Raw genomic sequence first — 26,220 nt, 5'->3', positions numbered from 1 at the left:
TGCCTGAGCGCTTGATTACACCTATCTAAATAATTATCATAACAGATTATTCATGGATGTTGTTGATTCGTGATTGATGTTTTAATTTTTAAGAAGAACATACGCCAGCTATCAAGAACTATCAGATAATTTTCAAAATTATCAAGATTGATTAATCCGAGGCAATTTTATTTTTAAAGGCGTCAAAATATCAGGCCATGATTTGTTGTCACGCATCACTTTTGTCATTGGCATTTCAAATAACAAAATCAAAATTTTTTATTGTTAAAAAGAAGAAAAAAAAAAAAAAAGAAAAGAAAATTCATTGACAAAAGTCAATGTTAATAGAAAAATCAGTTAAACGTAAATAAAATCAGTTAACACACCAGATGTTTAAGTTCAGTTCATTCTAAATGAATTTATGAAGTCTCAGTAAAGGTTAATTTTTTATAAGAAGCCACAAAAATCTTATTTAGTTTTCTTTTTTCAAATTTTTATTATTCATGAGGCTCTTTATTGAAGTAATGAAACTGTATAAAAATCGAAGATTATAAAACGAGATAACTGTTTGTTTTTTTTTGATAACTATGTATTTTTCATTTGGAAAAATTTATTTATAATATTAAAAAGTTTTCTCCACGGCTAGTTTTCGTAAACTCTAAATAACTTTTCAAGATTTAAAATTTCCTTTAACTAAAAGTAACTCTAGTTACTGCACTAACAGTTTGAACTGTTCTCAAAAGATCTCTCAGTCTGGAACTATACAAACCCCCTGTTGATCAAGTCTGTTTAATTCAGCGAGGAGTGGCGAATTTTCGCGCCTTGTTATCATTTTGTGTTTTGTTTACTTTCTAGTTATGAAGTCTTCTGTTTATAGAATCACGTATGTATATGAATTTTAGCTAGTTGTTGTGATTTCTTTTCTGGTCATTCAAGTGAAACGCTGTTTGAAATAAAAGTTATTTTTCTGAACGCTAGTAATGTGATATTCTCATGATGTAAAGTTAGAAAGTAATATATATATATATATATATATATATATATATATATATATATATATATATATATATATATATATATATATATATATATATATATATATATATATATATACACATATACATTTCACACATATAGACATATCTGTATATGTATGCCTGTGTATGTTTGTGAAATTGGTTAAATATATTTATATATACATATGCATGTAATTTTATTAACAAATATTTATATATGGTGTAGTTAAAACTAGCTAATTCTTGATTTTAATCAAATTTGAATTGAAATCTAACTTATAAGTTTTTTTTAGTAAAATTGCAAATGTTTTTTAGTACAAAGCATTTAATATGCCCTAAATAACTATTTTGTTTCAGCTTAGTTTAATGATTAAAGATGGCAGTTGGTACATCCTCTGCAATTGATGGAGCAAAAGAGTCTAAAAGAAAAAAAGTTGACAATGAAGAGAAAAAGAAAGTTAAATCATCTCAATATAACTGCATTGTTTTTTGTCTTGATGGTTCAGAAATTGCTGCTAATGTTGATGTATATTTTTTTGTATTAACTAATTTATATTAAAAATTAGACAGATATATGAAAAACCTTTTTGTTGTAGTTATATTACTATTATTGACTTTTCTGCCCCTCACCAAATTAAATTTTTGTATGCCACTCCTAGCTTTGATGGTCTTTGTTTTATCAAAATTTGAATATTTGTCTCAAAACCAAGGTTCTTTTTCTTTTTGCCTATATAAATAAATTCTTCTGGTAAAAAAAACTCTTGTAAACTTTTGTTAACGCAGTAACTGCATTTGTCTTTACTTTAATGATCATTTTGTTTAATCACAGAATTTCTTTTTAGAAATCAAGCAAGGGAGAAGTTCTTTTTAATACAGTTGTTGAGGCTCTATCTGTAACTCAAAAAGAGTATATGGGTTTAATGTTTTTGAATGAAACTGGAGTGAAGGTTTGCATAAATCTTTATTTGAATTAGCAACAAAGTAAGAAACTGATGCTATAACCTCAAGTATTTCATAGTATTTACATTCAGCAAGTTAATTTTTAACTTATTGTCACTTTAATTTATTCAACAAGATTTTGCTTATAGTGTTGGTTGGATATCCATAAAGACATGAAGCATCAGATAGGAGGTAATATATGCCATGTTTGTTTAGTTTTATAAAATAAACAAGATGTAAAACATGTAGATGATGTCTACAAACAATTACCCATAAAATGGATCTTTTCCTAAACATTAGTCCAAAAAAAAATGTGCATTAATGTTTTCAAGTTTTTTATTAATTTTTTGTTATAAACATTTTTTGTTTTAAACAGACAATCTAATAATTCAATCTTTTATTGTTAAAAAAAGCAATATGTTATAATATTCTTGTTTATTGATAAAAAAAAAATTAAATAAATATGCAATTCAATTTAAAAACATCAAGTGAGTTTTTTATTGTCTTTTCATCTTAATTATATTGCATATAATTATTATCTTAGTACAGTTAAAGTTACTAATTAAGCATTACCTAGAGCACACACTTAGGATTATACACTTCCCTTGCATTTAACTGAGTGTATAACTTATTTAGCAGTAATCAGAATTTAGATTACATGTTTTATTTTTCTGTGGTTGTCCGTGTTTTTGTATCAGATTACTCTCCTCCTTTGAGCATCTGCAAAGGTCTGCAAGTTAAGATGAATTTTTTAACCTCCCCTTGTGAGTGAAGAACATAAAGATATGGTTTCTTAGGTTTTACAGCAATTTTGATTTATAATTTTGTAAAATAAAAGTATTTTCATGAAAGTCTGTTCTGAGTCAAGTGTTAAAAATTTTAAAATGTTTTTGGGACATGTCTTATATAAAATGCAACTTAGGTATGATCTATAGTTCAGTATTGTGTAATGCTTTAAGGCAAAGACATTAGAATGTCAAATAAAAGAAAATTTTTTAAAAATTTTATTATCCATGCATAGTAATACATAAGATAATACTTGATATATGCATATAAAATAATGCATATAAAATGACTCATAAAAAAAAAAAATCTTAAAATAGTAGAATAATTGTAAACAGATGTTATTTTAAACCTAACTGACCAAGTTAAAAGTTTAGTGTACATGTCTTTCCCCTACCTCTAAATTAAATGGTTCTTAATTTAGTCCTTTTTATTTTTAGGAATTCTTTTGACTACAGGAAAATTTAAAAAACTTAATAACAATGTTTTGTAGCATTTACAGCAATAAAATGGAAGTCCTTAAGTTTAATATATGCGTTAATACCCCTGTTTTGGCACTGCATTACTTTCTAAGCGCTAAATGACTTTTGCCAGATATAATTTCAATTTATTTGAAAATATAATCATAAAGTTAAGTTTTAATTTATGATGACTATATTATAGTGTAGTTATCAGTTCATGTAAATAATCAAGTTGTTCAAAAGGTTTTTTAGTGTAACTGACATTAAAAGAGGGCACAATTGCATTTTTCTAATTGTGATCTTTAAACCATCTGAAATCACTTATAGATTTATTAAAGATCACAGGATTTTTATTCTTCTTGACTGTCATCCATAAATGCAAAGTTTGCTTTCTTTTAGATGCTCCCTGTCGATTTAATTTTCGAATAAAGTTTTATGAGCCTGAACCTACAAGAATTCATGATGAGTTTACACGGTATTTTAAATGAAGAAATTGTTTTCTTTTTTCTTTTACTTCTTCATTATCTTAAATTTATTTCTTTTTCTAAAATTATTTCAGTTACTTGCTGTATCTGCAACTTCGTGATGACTTGGTAAATGGAAGGTACTAATTTGAATTTGGAAAAGATTAACAATACAGTTTTTTTTTGGTATAGAAAAATTGTTTGAAGCAGTTTAGTAAAATTTGTCTAGAAAAAGATAATTTTAAAAATGACATAGACTTCAAAGTATACACTTGATATAACTAAGCACCATCATGTGGCCTTCAATTTTGTATGAAGCAAGACAAATCAAATAATACATGTAAATTTCTGTTTAAAATATGAATCAAGTAATGCATTCATTTTAATAGAAATGGAGGAACAAAGTGAATAAAATTTGTGTTCTGATCACTGATCAACCAAAATGTTGGCATTTTTTATCCCTTTGATTTTATTCTTTTTCACTTTTTTGTCAATATAACTTTGTTATCATGTCAGGTTATTTCAAAAAAATGGTTCTTTTTTTGTGCTTTTGTATAAAAATTTCTTTGTTACACTAAATCTTATCTATGATGAAATTATTTGTAAAATTTCTTAGCCATGTGCAAACTGCTTCAAGATTGTCTCCATTTAGTGTCCAACAGTAATGAACCAACATTACGGTATTCCATTTCCCTCTATAATGTCTTTCATTGCATGACATCTTTGAATGCTATAAAGACCTGAAATTCTATTTGGGATATTAATTATTCATGCTGAATCATTCCAAATCATACCAAAAAGTAATGAAGATTGAATACTATACAGCTATTTTCTGAAATTGATGGAATAGGAAATGTAGTATATACAAAGCGCCCTCAATTTTAACCTTGATCACCAACTTTGCACTTAAAATAAAGTTCATATGCTTTCTCTATCAGTGGTGTAAATTTCCTTTTCTGATTAACAAATAAATTGACACATATATAACAGAAATTATCAACATAGTACAGCTCTTTTCTAGAGAATTTATGATAATTTTGATTAAAATCATAAAATTTGAAAAATACAAAAGCACCTTATTCACATACTCAATCAAAATGTAGGGTAAAATACATTTCACTATTTACTTAAAGTTAATATATAGATATGTCCTGAATTGTCAAATACTTCTGTCTATAGTAATATGAAAGTTTGAAGAAATTTAGTATCAGTATATCTTAGAACTCAATTTTTCATCAGATGGAATCAGGATAAAAAAATAACCTAAAATCATAGAACAAAAAAAAGTACTGTTAAAAAGTGTTACCCCAACAATGTGTTTTGAAATACAAATAAAATTATACAGCTGCTGAAAATCTTTTGACTTAAGCTAACATCATGACTTAATCTTCTTAAATTTATTGACATTTTTATCATTTACTGGAGTTTTAATTTTCTTTATTTAATCACACTATTGTACACACACTAGTTTCAGTCAAAATAGTTACTGGCAGTTAGCTGTGTCATCAAAATCATCTCTTTGATCTTATTAAAGCTTTTTTGAATAAACAGCAGCTGTTCAACAATTTTAGGAAACAAGTTGTGTCTTTGATCATTTTCTCCTTCTTACTAAAAACTTTTTCTAAGCCATTGCTTGACAAAAGTACCCAGTAGAGTTAGAAGTTTTCAAAAATTCAAAAGATTGACCTGAAAACCAACTTAAGAATAGGTTCATCCTACTTTGTTAATTGTGTTTTTGTTTTTTTAAATTCTTTAAAGAATTTTAATTTACTCCAGTGGTGCAGCCATGAAGTATTCTCTCTTGTTTAGCATCTTATGTGTTCTAAAGACGTTTTAAGGTTTAGAATTATTTTATCAAAAACTAGATTGGATTGTCTAGAAGTTTCTCCAATAAATGAATTGCCTATCAGAAGTTTGATGTTAGTCTATCACTCTTTCATAATAGAATTTAAAGTTCTCTATCTTTCACAACTAATTCCTCATAAAAAAAAGGATGAAAGAGATGTGAAATAGCAAAAGTAGCTTTGTCAGTTGTAGTTTATTTTGCAAACTTAGCTCAGCAACCAAAATTATTTCGAATTTTAGAGATTTGAGTGAGTGATTTTCTTTTTGTGTTTCCCCATGTTCAGTTTAGTAATTAAATGGGAAGTGCGGGTCACACCCTAATGCTGATTTTCTACTGTCTAACCAGAGAAAAGATCACTTGCTTGTGAGTCCTAGGACTTCAATGATATTTTCTTGTTACACATGAAATGCATTGTCTATAAAGAAGTGGTGCAAGACTGTTTAAGTTTTGGTCTTTTGCTGTGCTTCATCATCCTTTTGTATGACGAAGTGCTCCAAGTTTTGGTCTTTTGCTGTGTTTTCATCATCCTTTTGTATGATGTAGTGCTCTAAAAATGTTTCCTTTCCTCTACATCTATTACTGATAAAAAATTCAAGCAAAGTTTATCGGTTCCTGACTAAAAAATAAGTAAAAGTTTAAGTATGCCATTATTTTTAAAAATTTGTATAACATTTACAGTTGTTTACTTACATTGTTAAACATTCAAATAATTACCAAAGTTACCAGGAAAAATGGAGAACAATTATTGATATGCTGTAAAGGTTTTTTTTTTTTTTTAATAAATTTTATTTTACCAAAGACTTTACTATTCACATATCCTCATAAAATCATCTAACCTTTTTATGTACACTTGCCTTTTAAATAAGCTTTCCTCTTTATGAGTATAATTTATACTTAATGAACCAATTAATCATTAAACCATAACAGACTAGTAATAAAGTTTATTCAATGAAACAAATTTGCAAATATTTGCTCGTATTAAATTTCAAAAACTTAACAGATTTGCAAAAGGAGATACACATGCTTAAATTTAACACCAATATTAAAAAAATTACAACTGTTCTAAAGAGATTGCTATGCAGCCTGGAAATTAAGTTGCAGTATCTTTGTCAGTCTATAGCATAAAACACTTTTGCACTGCTAATAACAATAAACTTATTGCATTAAATAACAAGCAATTCAGATTGTAATCTATGTTTTGGTCTTTAATGATTTAATTTTTTGAGTTTGTAAAATAATAATAATAATAATAATAATAAAAATAATAATAATAATAATAATAATAATAATAATAATAATAGCTTATTCATTTCTTTTATTCGTTTTTCAATAGACTACTTGTTAATCCAAGTACATATGCAATTCTTGGTTCTTTTACACTTCAAGGTATTTTTTTATTTGGTTTTTATTCTTTTATTAGAGTATTAGTTTGTTTTGTTTTGTTTTTTTTTTTTAAGAAAGGATGAGCAAAGAATTAAGTTCAAATTAATGTTATTTAAGAAAAAACTTTCTAAGTTCAAGACATTTTTTTGGATTTATTTTTTTTTTTTTTTTTTTAGCTGAGCTAGGAGATTTCAACTTATCAGACTCTGGTAGAGACTACTTAGGGAAGTATCAATTTTCACCAAATAATGTAAGGATTTGTTTTAAGGAATATACCTTCAAGATTTCCATTTTGTTATAATAAATGTTTATAGAACAAAATTAAAATTTTATTTTCAGTTATCTTTTCTAAAATTTTTTTTCAATGATTATTCTTGTAACCTTTAAAATTCAAAATTTATTACTGTTGTTGAAATTTATTTGAAATATTTAAATGGAAATAAATATCAAATTAAATATGTTAAAAAAATATTTAAATTAAACATGGAACTAATATGTTTCTTTGTTTTTATAAAGCAAAAGTCAATAAATTTAATCTGTTCTTTATAAATAGGATGATTGGATTTTAGATAAAGTCTATAATCTACATAGAGATCATTGGTATGTATGCTTTTTTTCTTTGAAATTTTTTTGAGAGATTTATTTTTAGTGTTAATTATTTTTTCTTTGAAATTTTTTTTTATTATTATTGAAATTTTACTTTTAAAGTGGTCAGTCTCCAGCTCAAGCTGAATTAAACTTCTTGGAGGTTGCCAAAAAAGTTCCAAAATATGGTGTTGATATACATTCTGCACGTGTAAGTTTCATGCTTAACAAAGAGTTTCTTAAAAATACATTATGATCTTAAAGCAAAGAAAGATTAATTCCACTAATGCAATCTTTTAGATTGATTTGAATCCTGTGGAAGTTGGAGTTGCAGCATTAGGAATTAACATATATAAAGATGAAAATCGAGAGAAACTTTTGCGATGGTAAAAAACATAGCAATTTTTGTTTAGTTAATTTAGTTTTAAATAAATGTTTTTTTTTTTTTTTTTAATGCATTTAAAATCATTTTTTTAGGCAAAGTATTGATGTAATTTCTTACAAAAAACGCAAGTTGAGTGTTAAACTAAAGCAGGTAATACTTAGAAAGTTTTTGAATTTTTAAAATAATTTTCAAATACTTGATGTGTTCTTATTAAACCATAAAAATGCAATATTTAAAAAGGTCAAGATGTCTGACAGCTAATGAATAATTGACCCAGTTTTTATATCATTTTAAACTTTTCAATTGTTAATTTTATGATAAAAATCATGTAATTATGAAACTGCACTTTGGATGATTTTTACAAGCAGATTCTAAAAATCTTTTTTAAAGCTTTATAAATGTAAAATGAAAAAAATAGAAGACATTTCTTCAGATGGTATAACTTTGTTGTTCAAAAAAAAAACGAAATTAGCTTCTCTGACTGTTTCTCTCATTATTTCTAAACTAAAAGTATAAAGACTTTCTGGCGTATTTCTTAAAAAGTTTCAATACTCTACTTGTTAACCGGTTTGCATATTTGAAAAGAAATTACCTGAGTGAGTAGCCAGATGATAGTTGGTCCAGGTAGAAGTAATGAGTGAAAACCAGGTGATAGTTGGTTTAAGTATAAGTAGAGGGTCTGGTTTTTAAGCCCTTAAAGCTGTGAGTTTGAAAGTTCAGCAAGTTTCTAGCATATTAGTTTACATTGTGAAAAAGTTTTTCTTACAATTCTCTCACAAAAGCTTGTTTTTCTCACAAATCTCTCACGAAAGCTTGTTTTTTTCACAATTCATACAAATAAATCCAGGAAATTTAACATTTAAATTTGTTCTTCCAGAAACCTATTCATACTGTGTAAGGACTGTGACCTACTTTCAAATTGTTTCCAACAGCAGTAGGATGTTGACTTCATCTTAGTAAATATAAAGTATATAGTTATATACTAAAATCTATATATGTTAAGTTGCATATATTAAAAGTTCTAATATATACATTGTAAAGTTAATATAGTAAATAATTGATTAAAATATAATAAAATAGCTTTTTTGAAAACAACCTATTTTAATATTTTAAGGTTGTGGTACACAATTAGTTGTCAATTTTAATTTATAACGTAGACAGGAGGATATACTTATGTTTACAATCTGAACAGAAGGATATACTTATGTTTATGACTTATTTTGATAAATGATTAAACAAGTTTATGTATGTAATATTGTTAGCTTTATTTTATAACTCTGAATAATTTAGTTTATCAGCCACAGGATTTGATATAAAACACTCCTCCTTTAGAGTTGATTTAGGCTTCTAATATAAACTTTTATGTTTCAGTTCAGTCATGTTTTCCTTTAAAATATTTTCAATAAAAAAAATCAGGCTATTCAAGGAAATTAAACCTTCATTTAACCTCTAATAAAATAAATTAGATTATTCAAGAAAATTTTTCATTTAATTTCAAGTAAAAAAAAAGCCAGACTGATTAAGAAAATATATTAGGTAAAAGCAATGTTACTGGACTTGATAAAAAATGAAAAGATAACTATAAAAGTTAAAGATTAGACCAACTATCACAATTAATGTGTTAAAGAGCTAATCTTTTTAATGATCTTATAAAGAAATGATCTAAGGATGAGATCTACAAACAATTGTACAATTACAAACTCTTCCTCCTTCATCTAGATCAATGGTGGAATTCAAGTTGATTTTGCATTTATTAACTATATTTATAATAAATTATATTATTATTTATTATATGTATATGAAAAAGGAAACAACTGATGAAAATTAAATTTTTACAACAGGCTCCTCAGGAGGAGTTAAAAAACCGAAATCATTTTAAAATAGATTTGGTTACATATTATTTGGTTAACATTATTTCTTGACTCCAGAAACTATTTGTTGATCAGATCAAAATCACTAAGCAAAGCTCCTTGCACCCAGTAATATTTTAAAGTTCTGGATATTCATTCCATCATTTCCAATAATTTCATTGCATAACAGTTGTTTACATCAAAACATCAAAATTATTTCAGAATTTACAAAAAAATATGAAGCTCAGATAAAATTTTCATTTTTCGCTTATCAAATATAGAGTAGAAAAGTTTACAAAGAATTAGCTGTAGCACTTTAATTGAAAGGACTGTCTGTTTTTCTATGAAGAAATAGAGTATAAAAGTCAAATAAAAGACTCTGATTAAAAAAATTATTTGTTAAAAAAAATATGTTATCACAAAGTAGGTATTTTACACGACACAGATATTGTCTTTTCAGTCTACAAAGTTACAACATCTGAAGAAATATTTTTAATGTTAAAGTTTTTTGAATTTGCTTGTAAAAGCTATTCTAAACACATAATTTAAAAATTCTCTGACCTTTATTTCTTTTGTAAATTGCTAATATAGAAATTTTAGAAAAATTATTTATTTTAGTTTTATCTACTTCTTTTTAGGGTCTGGAAGAGGATGAAGAAAAGAAAAAGCCAAAATTATTATACAGTCTCTTATTTGATTCTGCAAAAGAATGTAAGCAATGCTATAAGTCTTGTGTTGAGTACCACACTTTTTTCAGATTAACGCAACCAGATTCTCCTCGTAAGAAAACTGATAAGTTAAAGCCTGGATCTAGTTTCAGATACAGGTAATTTATTAAATTGTTGTGCTCAGGGTTCAAATAAGCAATTCTAAAATTATTTATTTGAACTCTGACCAATACGAATGCAAGTATTGAAAGATTTATGTTTAAAAATCTTTTTTGAAGTGAGTTTAAATTATATTTTTGAAGTTTTTTATTTAAAACATTTGTCTCTGAAAATTAACAAAAGAACTCCTGCGTTTTTTTATGTAATTTTTTTTTTAAAGTTAGGTTAATCTAGTTTGATTTTAGTAGAGATAAATATATCATCACTGATTTTTTTAAATTTGATTTTACATTACAATTCTATATCATTACATTTATATTTTCTTTATTATGTTTATTGTATTTTCTTTGAAAAAGTATTCCAATATTGCAATATCTTTGAGGTGTTTTAAAAATAATAATTTAATGGTTTTTATCATTTTGATTGAGGTTACCTAAGTTTTTCTCATTAAAAAAAGTTATTAAAAAATTTTTTAAACTCCTGTTAATTTAGTGATCGTACATTATATCAACTACGTCAACGACCTGCTAACAATGAGAATGGTTCTCCTCGTCATTTTGATAGAACACCAAGTATTAAAGACAGATCAAAAGAAAATTTTCTTAAACAAAAAGAAGAGAAAAGAAATGAAGGCAAAGTTCTTATGTTAAATTTTACTGAATTGTTTTACGTATTTCACTTAAATATACCTTTAAATAGGGAGAAAAATTACCTTGAAAGTTAATAATTTAGTTTGATGAAAATATATTTTCTTATTTCTTTGTTAGATGTTCCTAGCATAATAAATCTTCAGGTGCAATATGAAGAAGTTGATGTTGATAGTGATAATTACAATGATAATGATTTTGATCCTAAGGTATTATTAACATTTGCATATAAAAAGTAAGTTAAAAACATGCTAACATTGCATCATCATTATTGAAAAAAAGTGTCAATTGGTTGCATTAAAAATATATATTTTTTTTTTTACATAAATCTTTTATTATGAGAAATTATTTTTTAAAAGTTTCCACTTACTAATATATAAAAGAAAAAATAAAACCATTAAATTCTATGAGAAAAATCTATTTTAACTTTTGCAGATATTACAAAGTTTTGCAACAATTAAAAAAGGTTATCATTTTCTTAGGAGTGGGAAATAGTTGAAAAAGTTCATCCAAATGGTGTTCTGAAAAAGGTTCGTAGGAGGAAGATACCTTTGAAGAGTGGTCAAGCATTGACTGATTTGGTCCAAGAAAAAAATGAAAGCGTAGCTATTGAATATATACCGTTGCAATATGAAGAGATTGAGTTGGATAAACGAATTCTGGAAAATGACAATTATGATTCCTCGGTATAATTTGCAAAATTTGTTCTAATTTACTAAATTTGTCTTGGATGCTATTCAGACAAGCTGATTTCAGTAAAAATGAATTTGTAGTTAGTTTCTAAATATTAAAAATTTTATGATTAGAATTTTTTACATTTAAACCACACTGTTGCTAATTTTTTTACTTTATTTTTTTTGTAACTATGTAAACATTAAAATTTCTATTTGAAGGAGTGGCAAGAAGTGGAAAAGACATATCCTGATGGAGAGGTGAAGTGTTTCCGTCGGAAATATTTTGTTGTTAAAGCCAAAAAGTTTATTATTGAAGGCAATCAAAAACGAGAGGTTTTTGAAGAGTTACCATTATATGAAGAAGAAATGGTAAACTATGAAGAAGTCCAGTTTAATGATCAAGACACTTTTGACACAAAGGTCTGTTTTTTCTTCCTATAAAATGTTAAAAACTACAGCTTTAAACTTATTTTATTAAATCTAATTCATTTTTTAATAACAATCCTCAAAGAAATATAGAAAATAAAGTCTCAATTTTCCATGCATTCGTAAAAGAAAATCAAATAACTTGATAAAAATTTTTTTGATTTTAAGTTAAATGTTGCTGTAAAGTGGCCTCAAATGGATTTTTTTTTTTTTGGTTTGGTAAAAGAAAGAACTGAAAGAAGAATAAAGAGCTTTTTTGTTTTATTTTTATTTTATTGTTATTTACTTTCATTAAAAGGAGTGGGAGATTATTGAAAAACCCTTCTCAGATGGAACAACAAAGTTAGTTCGACGGAGGGCTCTTTCAGTCACTCCTGAAAGATTTGTTACTCAAAAAGATGGGAGAAAAGATAAAGTATTTAATCACATTCCAATTGTTAAGCAAGAGTCTCCAAAAGAGTGTAGTGATGTGGAATTAAATGATGCTATTCCAGAATCATTACAGTACAATACAAATGTAAATCACAGTTAAATATTATATTCTATTATTTTTTTAGTCTTTTTGTTAAAGTTATTCAAGAAATTTTCTTGTTTACTTAAGGAATGGGAAGTTGTAAAACAATATTATCCAGATGGTTCCAAGAAAACAGTTCGCAGGCTAAAAAATGCAAAAGTTCATAAGCCTTGTAAAATCCTTATTAAAGAAAATGGTAGTGAGATAATTGCTGATGCATCAGTTATTTTTGTAGAAGAAATCTCTCCAAAAATGGAGGATAAGAAAAAAGTATTTTTTTTTTTTTTAAAATGTGGTGTGTATATATATATATATACATAATGTTTACAGTTTAACATGTTGAAATTTAAGAAACATATTATGAAACATATATTATATATTATAAAAGTTTTACATTTAAAAATCATTCTCAAAAGTAATATATTATTACTACAAAAAAACAAAAAATGTTTTAAACCACAAATTTGATAAAAACCACAAAAATCATCAAAATGATGAACTACATAAAAGTAAATAAAATATTTGTGTAAATAAAAATTTAGAGATAAGTTATTTAGAGAACAGTGGTATTAAAAAAAGTATGGCATACAGTTCAATTCTGTCTGACAGCATTATTATGTTTTAAGACCTTTATAATGTTTTTCTGATCTTTTATTAAGAATGAACTTTCGGTTGATAAAAAAGATGCACCAAGAAGTCTTGTTGTCTCTACAAAGCCGTATCTTTTTCAACCATTTATTAAAGAAGAATGTCTTTATGAAGATGATCCTGTTGAGTATGAGGAAGTTGATATTGATCCAAATAATCCTGAATCTCTAGCATTCGATGTAACGGTAGGATAACATTTATGTATTATTTCAATACAATCATTCTACCAAAAAAAAAAAATGAAATCTATCTTCAAATTGATGAAAAGTAATTTTTATTAAATGGCATTTCAAAATACTCTCAAAGTGATACATGCTAATGAAGTTTTCTTTATTCATTGCTTTATTTATCTCAATAATTTTTTAAGTTGTTTACAACTTATGCTCCATGTTTTTTGAACAACTACCAAAAAACATGTTTTCTGCTTTAAAGGTCTGGGAGGTGATAGAAAGGAAAATGCCTGATGGAAAAATAAAAAAAGTTCGAAGACGTATTGTTATTGTAAAGAAGCAAACTGTCAACATCTTTGGAAAAGAAATCAAGAAAAATGAACCAAAACAAGAGAAACCAATAGTTGAAGAAATTGTAGAGGATAAAAACATGTATGAAGAGTTTGATGAAAATAAAAACTATGATGATAAGGTAAATAATTCAATTTGTTAAAATGTTCTGAAATTTTGGAACTCAAAAACAGATTTTCACTCATTTGATATGCTGTTAGGTTTTGCTTTGTTTTGGCAACTATTAGAATGTTTATTAGATTATTTATTAGATTATTTATTGGAAAAAAAGTAGAAGTTGATTTCAAATAAGCTTCAAAAATTTTAATCTTTACTGTAAGTTTTACCTTCACACAAAACCAAGGTAAATGTAATAAACATAAAGAAAATGCACATTTATTACTATAAATATATGAAGTATTTTTGTTCCAACCACCTACAAAAAACAGTATCTAAAATAATATGTCAAAGATTTTTAAGCTCTTATTTGACATTTTTCTTCTGAATTACATTCCAGGAATGGAAAATCATAGAGAAAGTTTTGCCAAATGGATTGCGCAAAAAATTTTGTTGCCGTATTACTATTCCAAAAGTTATCGAAGTTGAAGAAGAGGATGAATGTTTAGAGCCTATTCTTGTAGAAGAAGGACCTTTACAATATGAAGAATTTGAGATAGATGAAAACCAGCAAAGTAACATTGACCTTGATCCTTTAGTAAGTGTCTTGCATTTGTACAATTTGTTGGTAAAAAAAAAAAAGTTGCAAATTGTAACTTTCGTTTAGGATTGGGAAATTGTTGAAAAAGCAAGTGAAACAGGTGTCGTTCGAAAATGTTATCGACGAATGATTGCATTAAAAACAGTTAAAACAAGTAGATTTATACAAAATTCAATAGATGGTGATTTAAAGAAAACGGAAGATGATTTAAGTGCTCCTATTCTGGTAGAGGAAATCCCAGTCGAATATGAAGAATATCCATTAGAAAAAGATTCTAAAGATATTTTTGATCCTAAGGTTTTTTTATGGTTATTTTTTCTTTGCTTTCTTATTTTACAGTTAAACTTGTCTTGTAATTTTTTTATATAGGATTCAATTAAGGAATAAATTCAACAAAAAAAAAAAAAAAGGTTTCTGAATCTTTAATAGATTTTAAAAATTATTTCGAAGTTGAATTTTAATTTCAAAATTAAAATATAATTTTAACTTTGGAAATATTTTGTTTTATGCAAAAAGGTGGTTTGTAGTTTTTGCATAAAAAGAGATTATGTAAATCAATAAATAAATTGATAATTTTTTTTTAAGGATTGGGAGATAGTTGAAAAAACCCAAGCCAATATGCAAATCAAGAGATGTAGGCGGCGTATAGTTGTGAAGCCTCTTACTAAGATCAAGTGTCTTGTCCATCCTAATGGAATTAAAGAACAAGTCTCTAGTGACAATCTTATCGAGGAAGGGCCTTTATTGTTTTATTTAAAACCTCATGATGAGTATACACCACTTCAGCCAAATGTAAGAGAAATACAGGTTTATCTTTTTTTTTTTAATTGTCTAAATATTGCTAAAATATAACTGACTTGAGGTATATTTTAAAAATAATAGGAAGAAGTTTTTGTTAAAACCACATCTAATGGCACTTCTATAAAAGTTCGTAGGCGGTTTGTTGCTACTAAACAAATTAAAGCAGTTCGAATTTTTATTCATGCAGACGGAACTCGTGATATTGAAGAAGTTTCTAAAAATGCACCTTGTATTGAAGAAGAGATCCCAGTACAATGTGAAGAAGTGGATGAAAAAGAGTCTTCTTCCTCTGATGAGAATGTAAGTAAACCAATGTCTTCACGGTTTTATATGACAATCGTTTCATTTTTAATACTTCATATAGGTATCGCTTTTATAATCTTCCTATAAACTTTAAACTCAATAATGAATTTAATACCTTCATTCTTCCAAAATCTCAATAATGATTACCTCGATTATATGAAGGCATATTATGCAATTTTTATATTTATTGAATAGCACTGGTTTTTTTGGTTTGAACTGTTAAAAAAATTACATCACATTTTGAGGACCTATTTTGTCTTTCCTGTGTTCTCTCATCTCTAAATTCTTCTTTTTTTTCTTTTTTTTTTTTTTTTGTAAACTCATAGTTATCGTTATAGGTTCATTATTCTTCTAAACTTATTATCCTTGTAAACTCATTATTCTCTTAAAAAAAAACAAAAGGAAAATCTTAAGTTAATTTTTTTTTTCATATTCATTGGCCAACTGTTCATCAGGAAATAGCTCATAAATATTTAAAGTAAAACTTTGAATGAATTCAAATGTAAACTATAACATTTAGGAGTGGCAATCTGTTGAAGTTATGACATCATCTGGGACACTAAAGAAAATTAGACGGCGTATTTTACCAATATCATCAAGAAAGAAGGTTTTCTTGATTCGACCTGATGGTAATAAAGAAGAGGTTTGTGATGATTTAAATGAGCCAGATACTGAATGGGAGGAAATTGTAGAGAATGATACTACAGCATTAAGTTTAAATCCTAAGGTAGATATGAGTTTGACTTCTCTTCTTCATTTAAATATGTCCATCATAAAAGGAGTTTATGATTTATAAATAGTTTAAATAGTTTTGCAACTGTAATGTTGTTTTTAAAAAATCTCTTAGTTGTGTTGACATTACTGTGTCTTATTTATTCTCCATGATGTAAAAAATAATGCCAAACTTGTTTGCCATTTTAGGAATGGAAAATTGAGGAAAGACTGCAACCTGATGGATCTACAAAGAAGTTTAAATGCAGGATAAAAATTTCCTCAGAGAAAGTAATAAGTGAAGTAAAATGCCAAGAGGTTGTTAGTACTGTACTCTGTTCACAGCCAGATACCTGGAAAGAGGATGCTGATGAGAGGGTTCCTGAAGATGGAAGAGTAATTGTTTAAATTACTTAAATTTTTCACTTCAAAAAAATTTAAATGTTTAAATGTTTTTTGTAGTTGTTCAAATTTCTGTTCCTTATTTCAGGAGTGGGAAGTTATTCAACGATTGGAGCCAGGTGGTGTTAATATACGGGTTCGACAACGACCTGTATTTAGGATTTCAAGTTATAAAAGCAACGAAGATTCTGAAACTGATGCAAATTTAAGTATGGATGACATTCTAAGTGAAATTAGGTAGGCCTTTATGGTTTCTTAAAAAATTATATATATATACAGAGATACTTTGTAAGTTTCTAAGCTTTTGCTCTAAAAAGTCTTGTAAAAAATTTATTTTAATTTATCCTTATTATAAGCGATCTATCCAAAAGTCTTGCAGAGGAGGACTTGAACTCTTCTATTAACATAAAAGCAAATATAAATGAACCTCCTAAACATAATGATGCAGAAGAGAAACAAAAAATTGACAAAGAAAATATTTGGAAAGAAGATCAACAAGCTTTCTTAGCCAAAGAAGAGGAACTACGTGAAGCAAACAAAGCAACTCTTTCTTCTATATTTGACCTTCCAGAAATGGATGAGGAAATGTTAAACAGTCCTTATAAAAGTGGTATTAATTTTTTTTTCGATTTGATTACAGTGCTGTCAAATGAGATGTTGCTTATATTGCTCTAGATGTTAATATATTTATTGTATTGTGTTAGGTAGTTTTAATGAAAATGATGGTACCGATGATTTTCCAAAACTTGATTTAAGCATTTCAAATAACCAAAAAGTTTATGTTTCTATAAGTACAAATAAAATGGAGAAAAAAAAGCCACCTCCTGTTGCAACAAAGAGAAATTCCTATGTTAGTGAGAATTTTTTCTTTATTTCAATTTTTTCCGAATTTGTAAATCTTTTTCTTAACATGGTTTTTTTTTAACTTAGAGTTCGGACAGTTTTTCGTTAGATAGAAAACACAATGTGCAGTTGACTAATACCTCACCAAGTTCTACCATTTTAAATTCGAACGCAAATGAGGATAGCATCTCGTCAGTTGAGCCTGAAACAAGGTTGCAAATATATTCGTGTTTAAATCATAAATGTAAATATACTTTTTTTGCATCATGTGTTGTAATAGATTTTAATTAATAAATTTTAGGCACAGTTCAACCGGACAAGATCAGTTAGATTATCGTCAACCTCTAGAAAGTGGTCCACATAAAGAAGTTATTTATACAGTAACCGATGTTTCGAAAGTTGAGCAAGGTGAAGGTGGCTTTGTGAAAGCAGTTAGAGGTAGGATGTTTAAAAGAAAGTTTATTAAAATCAATTTTAAGAACCTCTGCTATTAATTATAGAATAAATTTTCTAGAAAAACATGAAGGTATAGCCTCTACAGACAAAAACGCTCATCGCTCCTCAATCAACGGAAAAAATTTAGTTAAAAACCAGGCAGGCCAAAGCGACTTACCAAAGGGTCATGTACCAACAAGAACTACAAGTTTTAAGGAAAATACAGATGATGTCATTGTTACATATACTCCTCCTTCTGTGTCTGTTAAACCAACTATCATTCGCCCAGCTTCTTCAGAACTTCCTGAAGAAGAAATTTCTTTCTCCGAGAAAAAAGTGAGTTAAAAAAATTCTACTTTGGTCGGTTTTTATATTTTTTTGACTGAAAGATTTAAGACATTAAATTTATCAAGCACAATATGCTTTTAGATTTCTGAAGAATTGTGTTCAGAGAATGATTTTGTGGAATCAACAGGCATTCCAGTGGTTGACACTCACGCTGTGGTTTTTATGGAACCGGCTGATGTTGATAAGAAAAGTAATCTGTTTGGATTTTATTGATTTTTTTTTTTTTTTTTACCAATAAATGTTACGGACGAGTATTTAATTTAACTAATTTCGAATAATTTTTAATTAAATGTGTGCGTGCGTGTGTGTGTGTGTGTGTGTGTGTGTGTGTGTGTGTGTGTGTGTGTGTGTGTGTGTGTGTGTGTGTGTGTGTGTGTGTGTGTGTGTATTATATATATATATATATATATATGAATCTAAAATGTTTTCAATAAAAGGCTCTTTGGAGAATGTGTTCGTGGAAACAAAAACTTTACAGATTCAAGAAAATGACATTCAATCGTCTTCGTCATCTAATCATCAAATCATCACTCACATACTGCCTACAGAAGTGATCACTAAGACCATTGTTTTGGAGACAGATCCTTCAACTTTATCACAAGAGGAAGTAGACAGATTATTTGATCAAGAAGGTTGCGATCAACAAACAGTCACTTCGGCTACTGTGGTTAGTGACTCTTCTCTAATTTTTCCTCTTTTGAGTTTTCTGCAGGTTGTTTTAAATGTCAATAATCGCTGTTTTTATTTCAGACTACAACCATAAAGAAAATTATCACTGGTCAAACTATTACAGTGAGTGGCAACGTCTCCGAAGACGAAATTCAAAAGGTATGTTAATCTCTTAGGCGATTGGAACGAAAAATAACATTTCGACTGACTTACACCTTTTTTTCAGGCAATTCAATCAGCCCTATTCCATGCAAACAACTGCGTAGAAAATAGCGATGTAAGTGTTACGGTCACCGAAGAAAGTTTCAGCAGTGAAATTTGTGAATAAAATGCACCTAACTAATGGTAAATAGTGTTTCGAAATACTTATATTTATTTCGTTTTATGTTATAATAATATCTATTTATACTGCACTTATTTTGCCGCTTGTGTTTTTATTTTTTTAAATTAATTTTTTTTTTTTAATCTTACTAAGTTTTCTTTTTTACTTTGTTATGAATACAAAAGAATTTTTAAAATGTCAACCTTAAAAATTTGCTAGTTTTATTTAGTATAATTAGTATAATTTACATTCAAATTACATTAATTAGCATAATTTACATAAAATTACATTAGTTAATTTAGTTGTGAATTTTTTTTATGCGTAACGTATTCGATATAATTCTTTTGTTAATTTTGTTAATATACTTACAACATTAATATACGCAGTTATTAATCCCTAAGCCCAAATCCGCGGGACTTAGAATTGAAATGCTTGTAAGGGTCGACTGCAGGTCGTGCTCTTGCAAAAAAATTTTGACTGTGAACATAATATACGCATTGTTCATTCGCAAATCGTTCAGTATCAAATTTCTCAATGTTCACTAACACATCGCAACGCATTACAACCACTGATCTCTATAATAACTGGATAGCGCAACTCCGAGCAAAACTTCTAATTTTTTGACGCCAAAATCGCCATATTGGAAAACCCCAAAATTTATAATCCCGTAAGCTTTAAGTTCTGTTTTTCGGCTTATCGCTTTAAATACACATATCAGATTTCAGCGTTCTGGGGCTTTCCAATATGGCGATTTTGGCATCAATTTTGATATTAGAGATGCGCTATCCAGTTATTATAGAGATCAGTGATTACAACACATTATTTCACAGCCGCATTACATTCGCAAATGCAACGTTCATTAATACATCGCTCGCTATCGTATTGCTCAGTACCAAATAAAGTCTTCCAACTTAAGTTTGAATACACCTGAATAAAAACGCATTTTAAAAATGTTTTTGAAAGGACTTTCAACGTTCATTTTTATGTTAAATTATGGTAACATAAAGCATCTTAATAACAGAAATTAGCGTCAGCATTTCTCAAATAACGAAAAAAAATACAGGTTTTTCTAGATTTTCCGTAGGACCAAAGTTGAATTATTTTAGCTTTAGTTTTCGAAGAAAAAATAACTTATGCTTTATATAATCTATGCTCAAACAAATTATTTAGAAGAAAATTTAAAAAGTAAAGCGCATTTTAAAAGTAATCATTACATACTAAAATTAATAACTCATTTTCTCCCAACTTTTAAAATAGGAGATAGAATAAAATAATTCTAACCTCGCGAAATGTTTTCAATTTTATCTGAAAATTACAGAGCTACAGTATTTCCAAACTTATTTATTGCCCATGAGCGTTATAGCTGTAGAGACATCTTTTCCAGATTAGAACTTGTAAAGAACTAAGATCAACAATTCCTAAGGATAGATTAAACAGTTTAGTGATCGATTGAGAGTTAAGGAGAAAAGCAGCTGGGTAGCGAACTTTTTGCAAGATTTTTTAGAGCGAAAGCCTAAAACCATCTCTGTGGTCTGTACATAGATTAATATTAACACGTTGACCGCCGTGTCAGCCACCGGTGGCCGACACCGGGGTATTTTTTTTTAGATTTTTTTCTTTTTTGGGCATTTTATAGATTTGAGGGCCCAGCAAACTAAACTCGCGTCGGGCCTCGCGTTTGTTCGATCCAGCAATAAGTCCAATGTAGTCTATATATATATATATTTATATATATATATATATATATATATATATATATATATATATATATATATATATATATATATATATATATATATATATATATATATAGACTACATTAATGAATGTTCTCGGAATCTGGGGCCCCCAAGATGAATGTTATCATGGTCTCGGGCTTAAATTTGTCCATTCCACCTTTGGTAATAGCTCCTTCCATATAGGAAATTCGCTCGGACGAGCAAACAATATCAAAACTAAATGTTTTTGTACTACTGGTAAAAATTATTGTTTACCAAAATAGGCTAAGCCTACTCATTTTTAAGGTCAAAATTAAATATTAAAAACCAAGTAATTAAATTGACAATACGGATAGTGTTTAAGGACAGGCCCCTTATGTGGCTTCAACATAAAACGACGTGTGATATAAAATTATAACCTGATAACTAAAATCTTCTCACGCAGCCTTGTTAGGCCTATATGCAGGAATAAAATTATAACTTACCATGTAACTTGGTGATGACGAACTGAAGACGTGATTTGCTCTCGAATTATTGAGGTACTGAATGATAGAGTATATAAATCACATTAACGAAACAACATAAACATCCGTCAGTCTGCCTGAACCATCATGAACCATAGACTCGTAGGTAGGGCGGGCGAATCTATTTATTAGTACTAGCGGAAGTGGGGGAGGAAGCTTCGTGGAGGGTCTCCAAAACAGTCACGGTGGTTGTTATTGGCCAAGATCTCATTTCAATTTCTTACATCTTGGTTTGTTTGCTGTGGAAGTTTATTATCTTGGCAAGCAGATACTATCATGTTTAAGGTTCATTTTTGTTGTAAACAATTATGATTACAGAACAAAAATGTTGACTATTAAAAAATCCGGCTGAAGTAAAAAAACATAAATTGTATTAACATTTGATGGCCTAATCCCAGACGGGGCCTGGGGCGGACTCCCCCCCCGCCCCACTTTCAGTACGCCACACAGTGGAAAATTGTAGAGCAACAGCATATCATAAATGTTTTTTACTAATGTCGCTACTGTCATTATATTTCAATTTTATTTAATAGTTTAATAGTCAATCATTACTATAATGCAGGAATTTCACATAATTTTAAGTAAAAATAAAAGATTTGAAGCCCTATTGTTTATTACTTTTGCGGATGTTCATTTTCAAACCTGTTCGCTTCATCACTTTAAAAGTGAATTTTCTATAAAACTTTCTAGGAATAAGTATAAAGTATTATACATTTTTGAAAAGCTCATGTTATGGAGATTTTAAGAAAATTATACATTTTTACTTATATGGTTCAGTTTAGGAGTAATTATTTGAACAATAAAATAAATGAAAAAAAATAATATTCTTCAAGTTTACTGAGACTTTTGGTAGTTACCCACGCTTCCCCACGCTTTACATTTAATGTAGTATTGTAGCCTAGGTGTTTATTAAAAACATGTATAAGAATGAGTTGCAGAAACGTGCGGTTTCCGAAATTATCGAGAAAAGAGTGATAAAAGTAAAAAAACAGAAAACCGCTTTTTATCGTGGTTTCAAATTTTGTTCATTTATAACAATAGCTTGGTATATGTTTTTTAATTTATTATCAATTTTTTATTGATACCATGGCATTCTTTTATTTTTGCACTCATTTTGTGGTGAATGTACACTGCCAATATATAAAGAGTTGAAACATTTATATCAGTATAAGAAACTCACAGTGGAAATTAAACCGACTCGTTTGACTATTGAATATTACTTAAGTTACTTTTGTGACTTGTTAAAATGACAACTTTTAAGTGTTTGAAATGTAAATTATTGCTTTCCTATATTGATGGAGGAATGACAGTTGAGGCACTGTCAACAATTTTAAAAGAAAATTATCAACTTTCTGAGGACAACTTGTGTTTCATCATTAGTGGTATTTAAAGGCACATTATTCCGTCTTTTAATAAACGATGGATACTGGTGTCACGGAAAAAGGATGCTTTTTTATCTAAGAATAGTGATTGGTTGGATATTGTGTATCTTTACCTAACTCAGAAGAGGCAATTACCGACTCCACGCCATCTACTTCTTTTGAAAAACGCGGAAGGCCGTGCGTGTCTTATGGAGATTCGTCAGAATCCAGCAAAAAAAGAAAAAGTTCCATGTTACTTAAGGAATATGGATTCGAGCATATCTTTAATACATATCTTCAGGCGTTGCATACAATAGGAGAAGAAGCAGAAGCAAAACTTGTGGAATCATTAAGGATTGCTGATAAAGACAAAAAAAAATTAACATCGAGTTTTATGGAAAACGCAAGCCAGAAAAATATGCTAACTGATGAAGAAGCACTCAGCGTGTTTATTGATTTAGATTTAACAAAAGCACAATATTTGTATATGAGGAAGGTGACAAATGAACGAAACTGTTCCATATTCCCACCATATTGTAAAATTCAAGAAATTAAACAGACCTGCTATCCACCATCTTCTGCAATAGAAATTACGAACACACATGCGAAAATTCTGGAACTGCAAGATTTATTGGATCACACTGTAGCTAGAATTTTGACCATAGATTCTCTGTACAGTATTGAATTCAAGCATTTACTTTCATATAGTAAATGGGGCTGTGATGGTTCCTCTGGCCAAAGCCAATACAAGCAGAAACTTCCAGAGGAATCTGAACTTATTTCTTATGCAAATTTGTTTACTAGTTCTTTGGTGCCTATCAAACTAATTGATAAAGTAACTGGCGCAGTTGTTTGGCAAAATCCGGCACCTTCATATGTTCGTTTTTGTCGACCTATATGCATTGAATTTTGCAAAGAGACTTCCAAGAAAACTAAAGCCATTGTAGATGAAGTAAAGAGCCAAATAAACTCTTTGCGTGAAATGTGCAAGAACTTGATGAAGATACTCTGCAGCTTTTGAAAGTCAACGAACTGATTTCAGGAACTGAAAGTCCCTATGTAGTTATGACATAGTACCTTTAAGGTGGTACCAGGGTAAAAAACGGCTATTTTTGATAAAATTTTGAAAAATACCAAAATTAATGTTTTGAATTCCTAAATCTACCTATTTCAATATGCGTTTTGCAAAAAGTCAAAAATCTTCTTAATTTTAATCAAATTTGGCCTTTTTTTAAAGAGCAGTTTGGTTCTTGCTTCATAACAACGACCTTAGAAACGCTTTTTATCTCGCTAAATCTCAATTTTTCAGAAAAAATAACTTTTCATAGAAAATAGATAATGGGCTGAAATTTTGCAGATTTAAAGATGAACATATTACGAATGTTGTCTATGAAGCAAATTTTTGTTATTTTTTATTTAAAACTCATTTTTATCATGCTTTTGTCCCAAACTTCCCTTAATTTTATATCTTAAAGTTCGAATGTCAACCTGGTAAAATTAAAAATGTTTTAAAAAATCCTGTTTCATAGACAACATTCTAAATACATTAAAGAATTCATGTTCAAATTTTCAAGCAGTTTGGACTCTTTTTGAGTTAGTTATATTAGATGAAAGAATAAGAAGGTTTGGGGGTAAAATAACACTAATTATGCGCATAATTAATGACGTTATCACTAAAATTTTTTTATTTGGCTACTGTTTTATATATTTTTTTTGTTCATTAATAGAAAAGAGCTAAAGTCTATTAATAGTTTTCAATTTCTTGTTAAAAAGTTACCTTTACCCTGGTACCACCTTAATATACCTATACATTACTTCATAAAAACAACTATTTAAAAATTGTTATTAAGAAACTGTCTTAAATATTTCTATAATTAGTAGGTAAGCACTTTATGTATTTTTCGTAGTTTTTAATAATTTTAAGGTATTTTCATATATTTGTAAAGCATTGTGTTAAAGTGTAAATTAACTAACTGCCAATTTTGAAGTTTTTGATTTTTATTTATTTATTTTTAATATTGTATTACAAAAAATTCTTATAAAGAGTATTTCACAAGAAGCGTCATATACTACTTTACATTTGTGCAAAATTTCAAATCTCTATTTTTAGTAACAAAAAAGTTATCGATTTTTGGTCCGAAACACACCTTTATTTTCCACTGTGCGCCACTGGCAATTGATGTACTACTTTAGCAGTTTTGTTTGACGTTAGATATTCATAGGCATATATTGAACAAAGAAGACAAAGTAGTATAGTTACTTGTTGATTTTTCATAATTCATTACTTTAAACAACAGCAACGACTCCCTATCCATCAAAATGGTATCACTAAACTTAACCTGTATTATTTTCTCGTGTCTAGGATATTATCTCGTGTCTATCATATTCTTCTGTTGCTGCAGTAATTTGATCTTTGCATATTCAACTCTTGAACATCGTTAAAAGGCTTTATTTATTGATAATCTGAAAAAAATATCGAAAAGTTTATCTTAATTAAAAACTAATGGATGATTGGGCCATGGTCAGAGATTTTATTTGGTTTAAATGCATCTTTATTTTTGTGTCTACCTGATTAGCTGTTATCTGAATAGATTCTTTAAACCTTTTATTTGCTATTTCTGGTTGAGTTGAATAAGGTAGGCAGACTTATTTATTTGAGTCGGCCTGTGAACAGGTTTGATTATGGTGATTAGTTACATAATGAGGACAAAAGTCAATTTTAGAAAAAATATCAGGATTTAATGGGTAAATGTTGCAGCAAAAACATCCAAAATATTTTTGGTATATACTGCCTGTGGAAGTGCGATATTTACGATTTTCGGAATATCATATATTGTGACTGTTTTTCCATATTTATACACTGTAAAGGTTTTTTCTTTTAAAATTTCGTGGCAATTTTTTTACTGAGTAAAAACAAAATCTACACATTTATACATACATACACATAACACACACACACACACACACACACACACACACACACACACACACACACACACACACACACACACACACACACACACACACACACACACACATATAGTATATTTATACACACATATATATTCAGTGTAAATATATATACACAGACGAAAACAGCTAGTTATAACCATGTACACAGCATGTAACCATGTACAC

At 28.1% G+C, this 26,220-nt stretch overlaps 1 protein-coding gene across 1 annotated transcript; it reads left to right on the top strand.

Moving 5' to 3' along the window:
- The first annotated feature begins 1,328 nt into the window (after positions 1-1,328).
- On the top strand, positions 1,329-19,852 carry LOC145180527 (uncharacterized). The gene is made up of 36 exons (XM_090079835.1): positions 1,329-1,521; positions 1,838-1,942; positions 2,084-2,126; positions 3,578-3,653; positions 3,738-3,782; positions 6,822-6,874; positions 7,048-7,121; positions 7,425-7,471; positions 7,580-7,667; positions 7,757-7,842; positions 7,934-7,991; positions 10,330-10,517; positions 11,011-11,150; positions 11,286-11,374; positions 11,648-11,851; positions 12,059-12,259; positions 12,564-12,782; positions 12,867-13,049; positions 13,439-13,612; positions 13,860-14,069; positions 14,445-14,642; positions 14,712-14,942; positions 15,231-15,437; positions 15,528-15,746; positions 16,270-16,476; positions 16,671-16,856; positions 16,951-17,099; positions 17,219-17,472; positions 17,567-17,712; positions 17,793-17,917; positions 18,007-18,143; positions 18,220-18,476; positions 18,570-18,678; positions 18,926-19,155; positions 19,239-19,316; positions 19,384-19,852. Exons 1-36 carry the CDS (start codon positions 1,372-1,374, stop codon positions 19,483-19,485), a joined length of 5,268 nt encoding a protein of 1,755 aa, XP_089935961.1. The 5' UTR covers positions 1,329-1,371; the 3' UTR covers positions 19,486-19,852.
- Positions 19,853-26,220: the final 6,368 nt, after the last annotated feature.

The sequence above is a fragment of the Hydra viridissima genome, unplaced genomic scaffold (assembly GCF_058129835.1).
Source record: "Hydra viridissima isolate aposymbiotic clone 2 unplaced genomic scaffold, HvirCarnegie_v1 scaffold_2, whole genome shotgun sequence".
NCBI classification, from domain to species: Eukaryota; Metazoa; Cnidaria; class Hydrozoa; order Anthoathecata; family Hydridae; genus Hydra; species Hydra viridissima.
The sequence above is the reverse complement of the archived record's forward strand: the minus strand, read 5'-3'. Positions and strand labels throughout refer to the sequence as shown.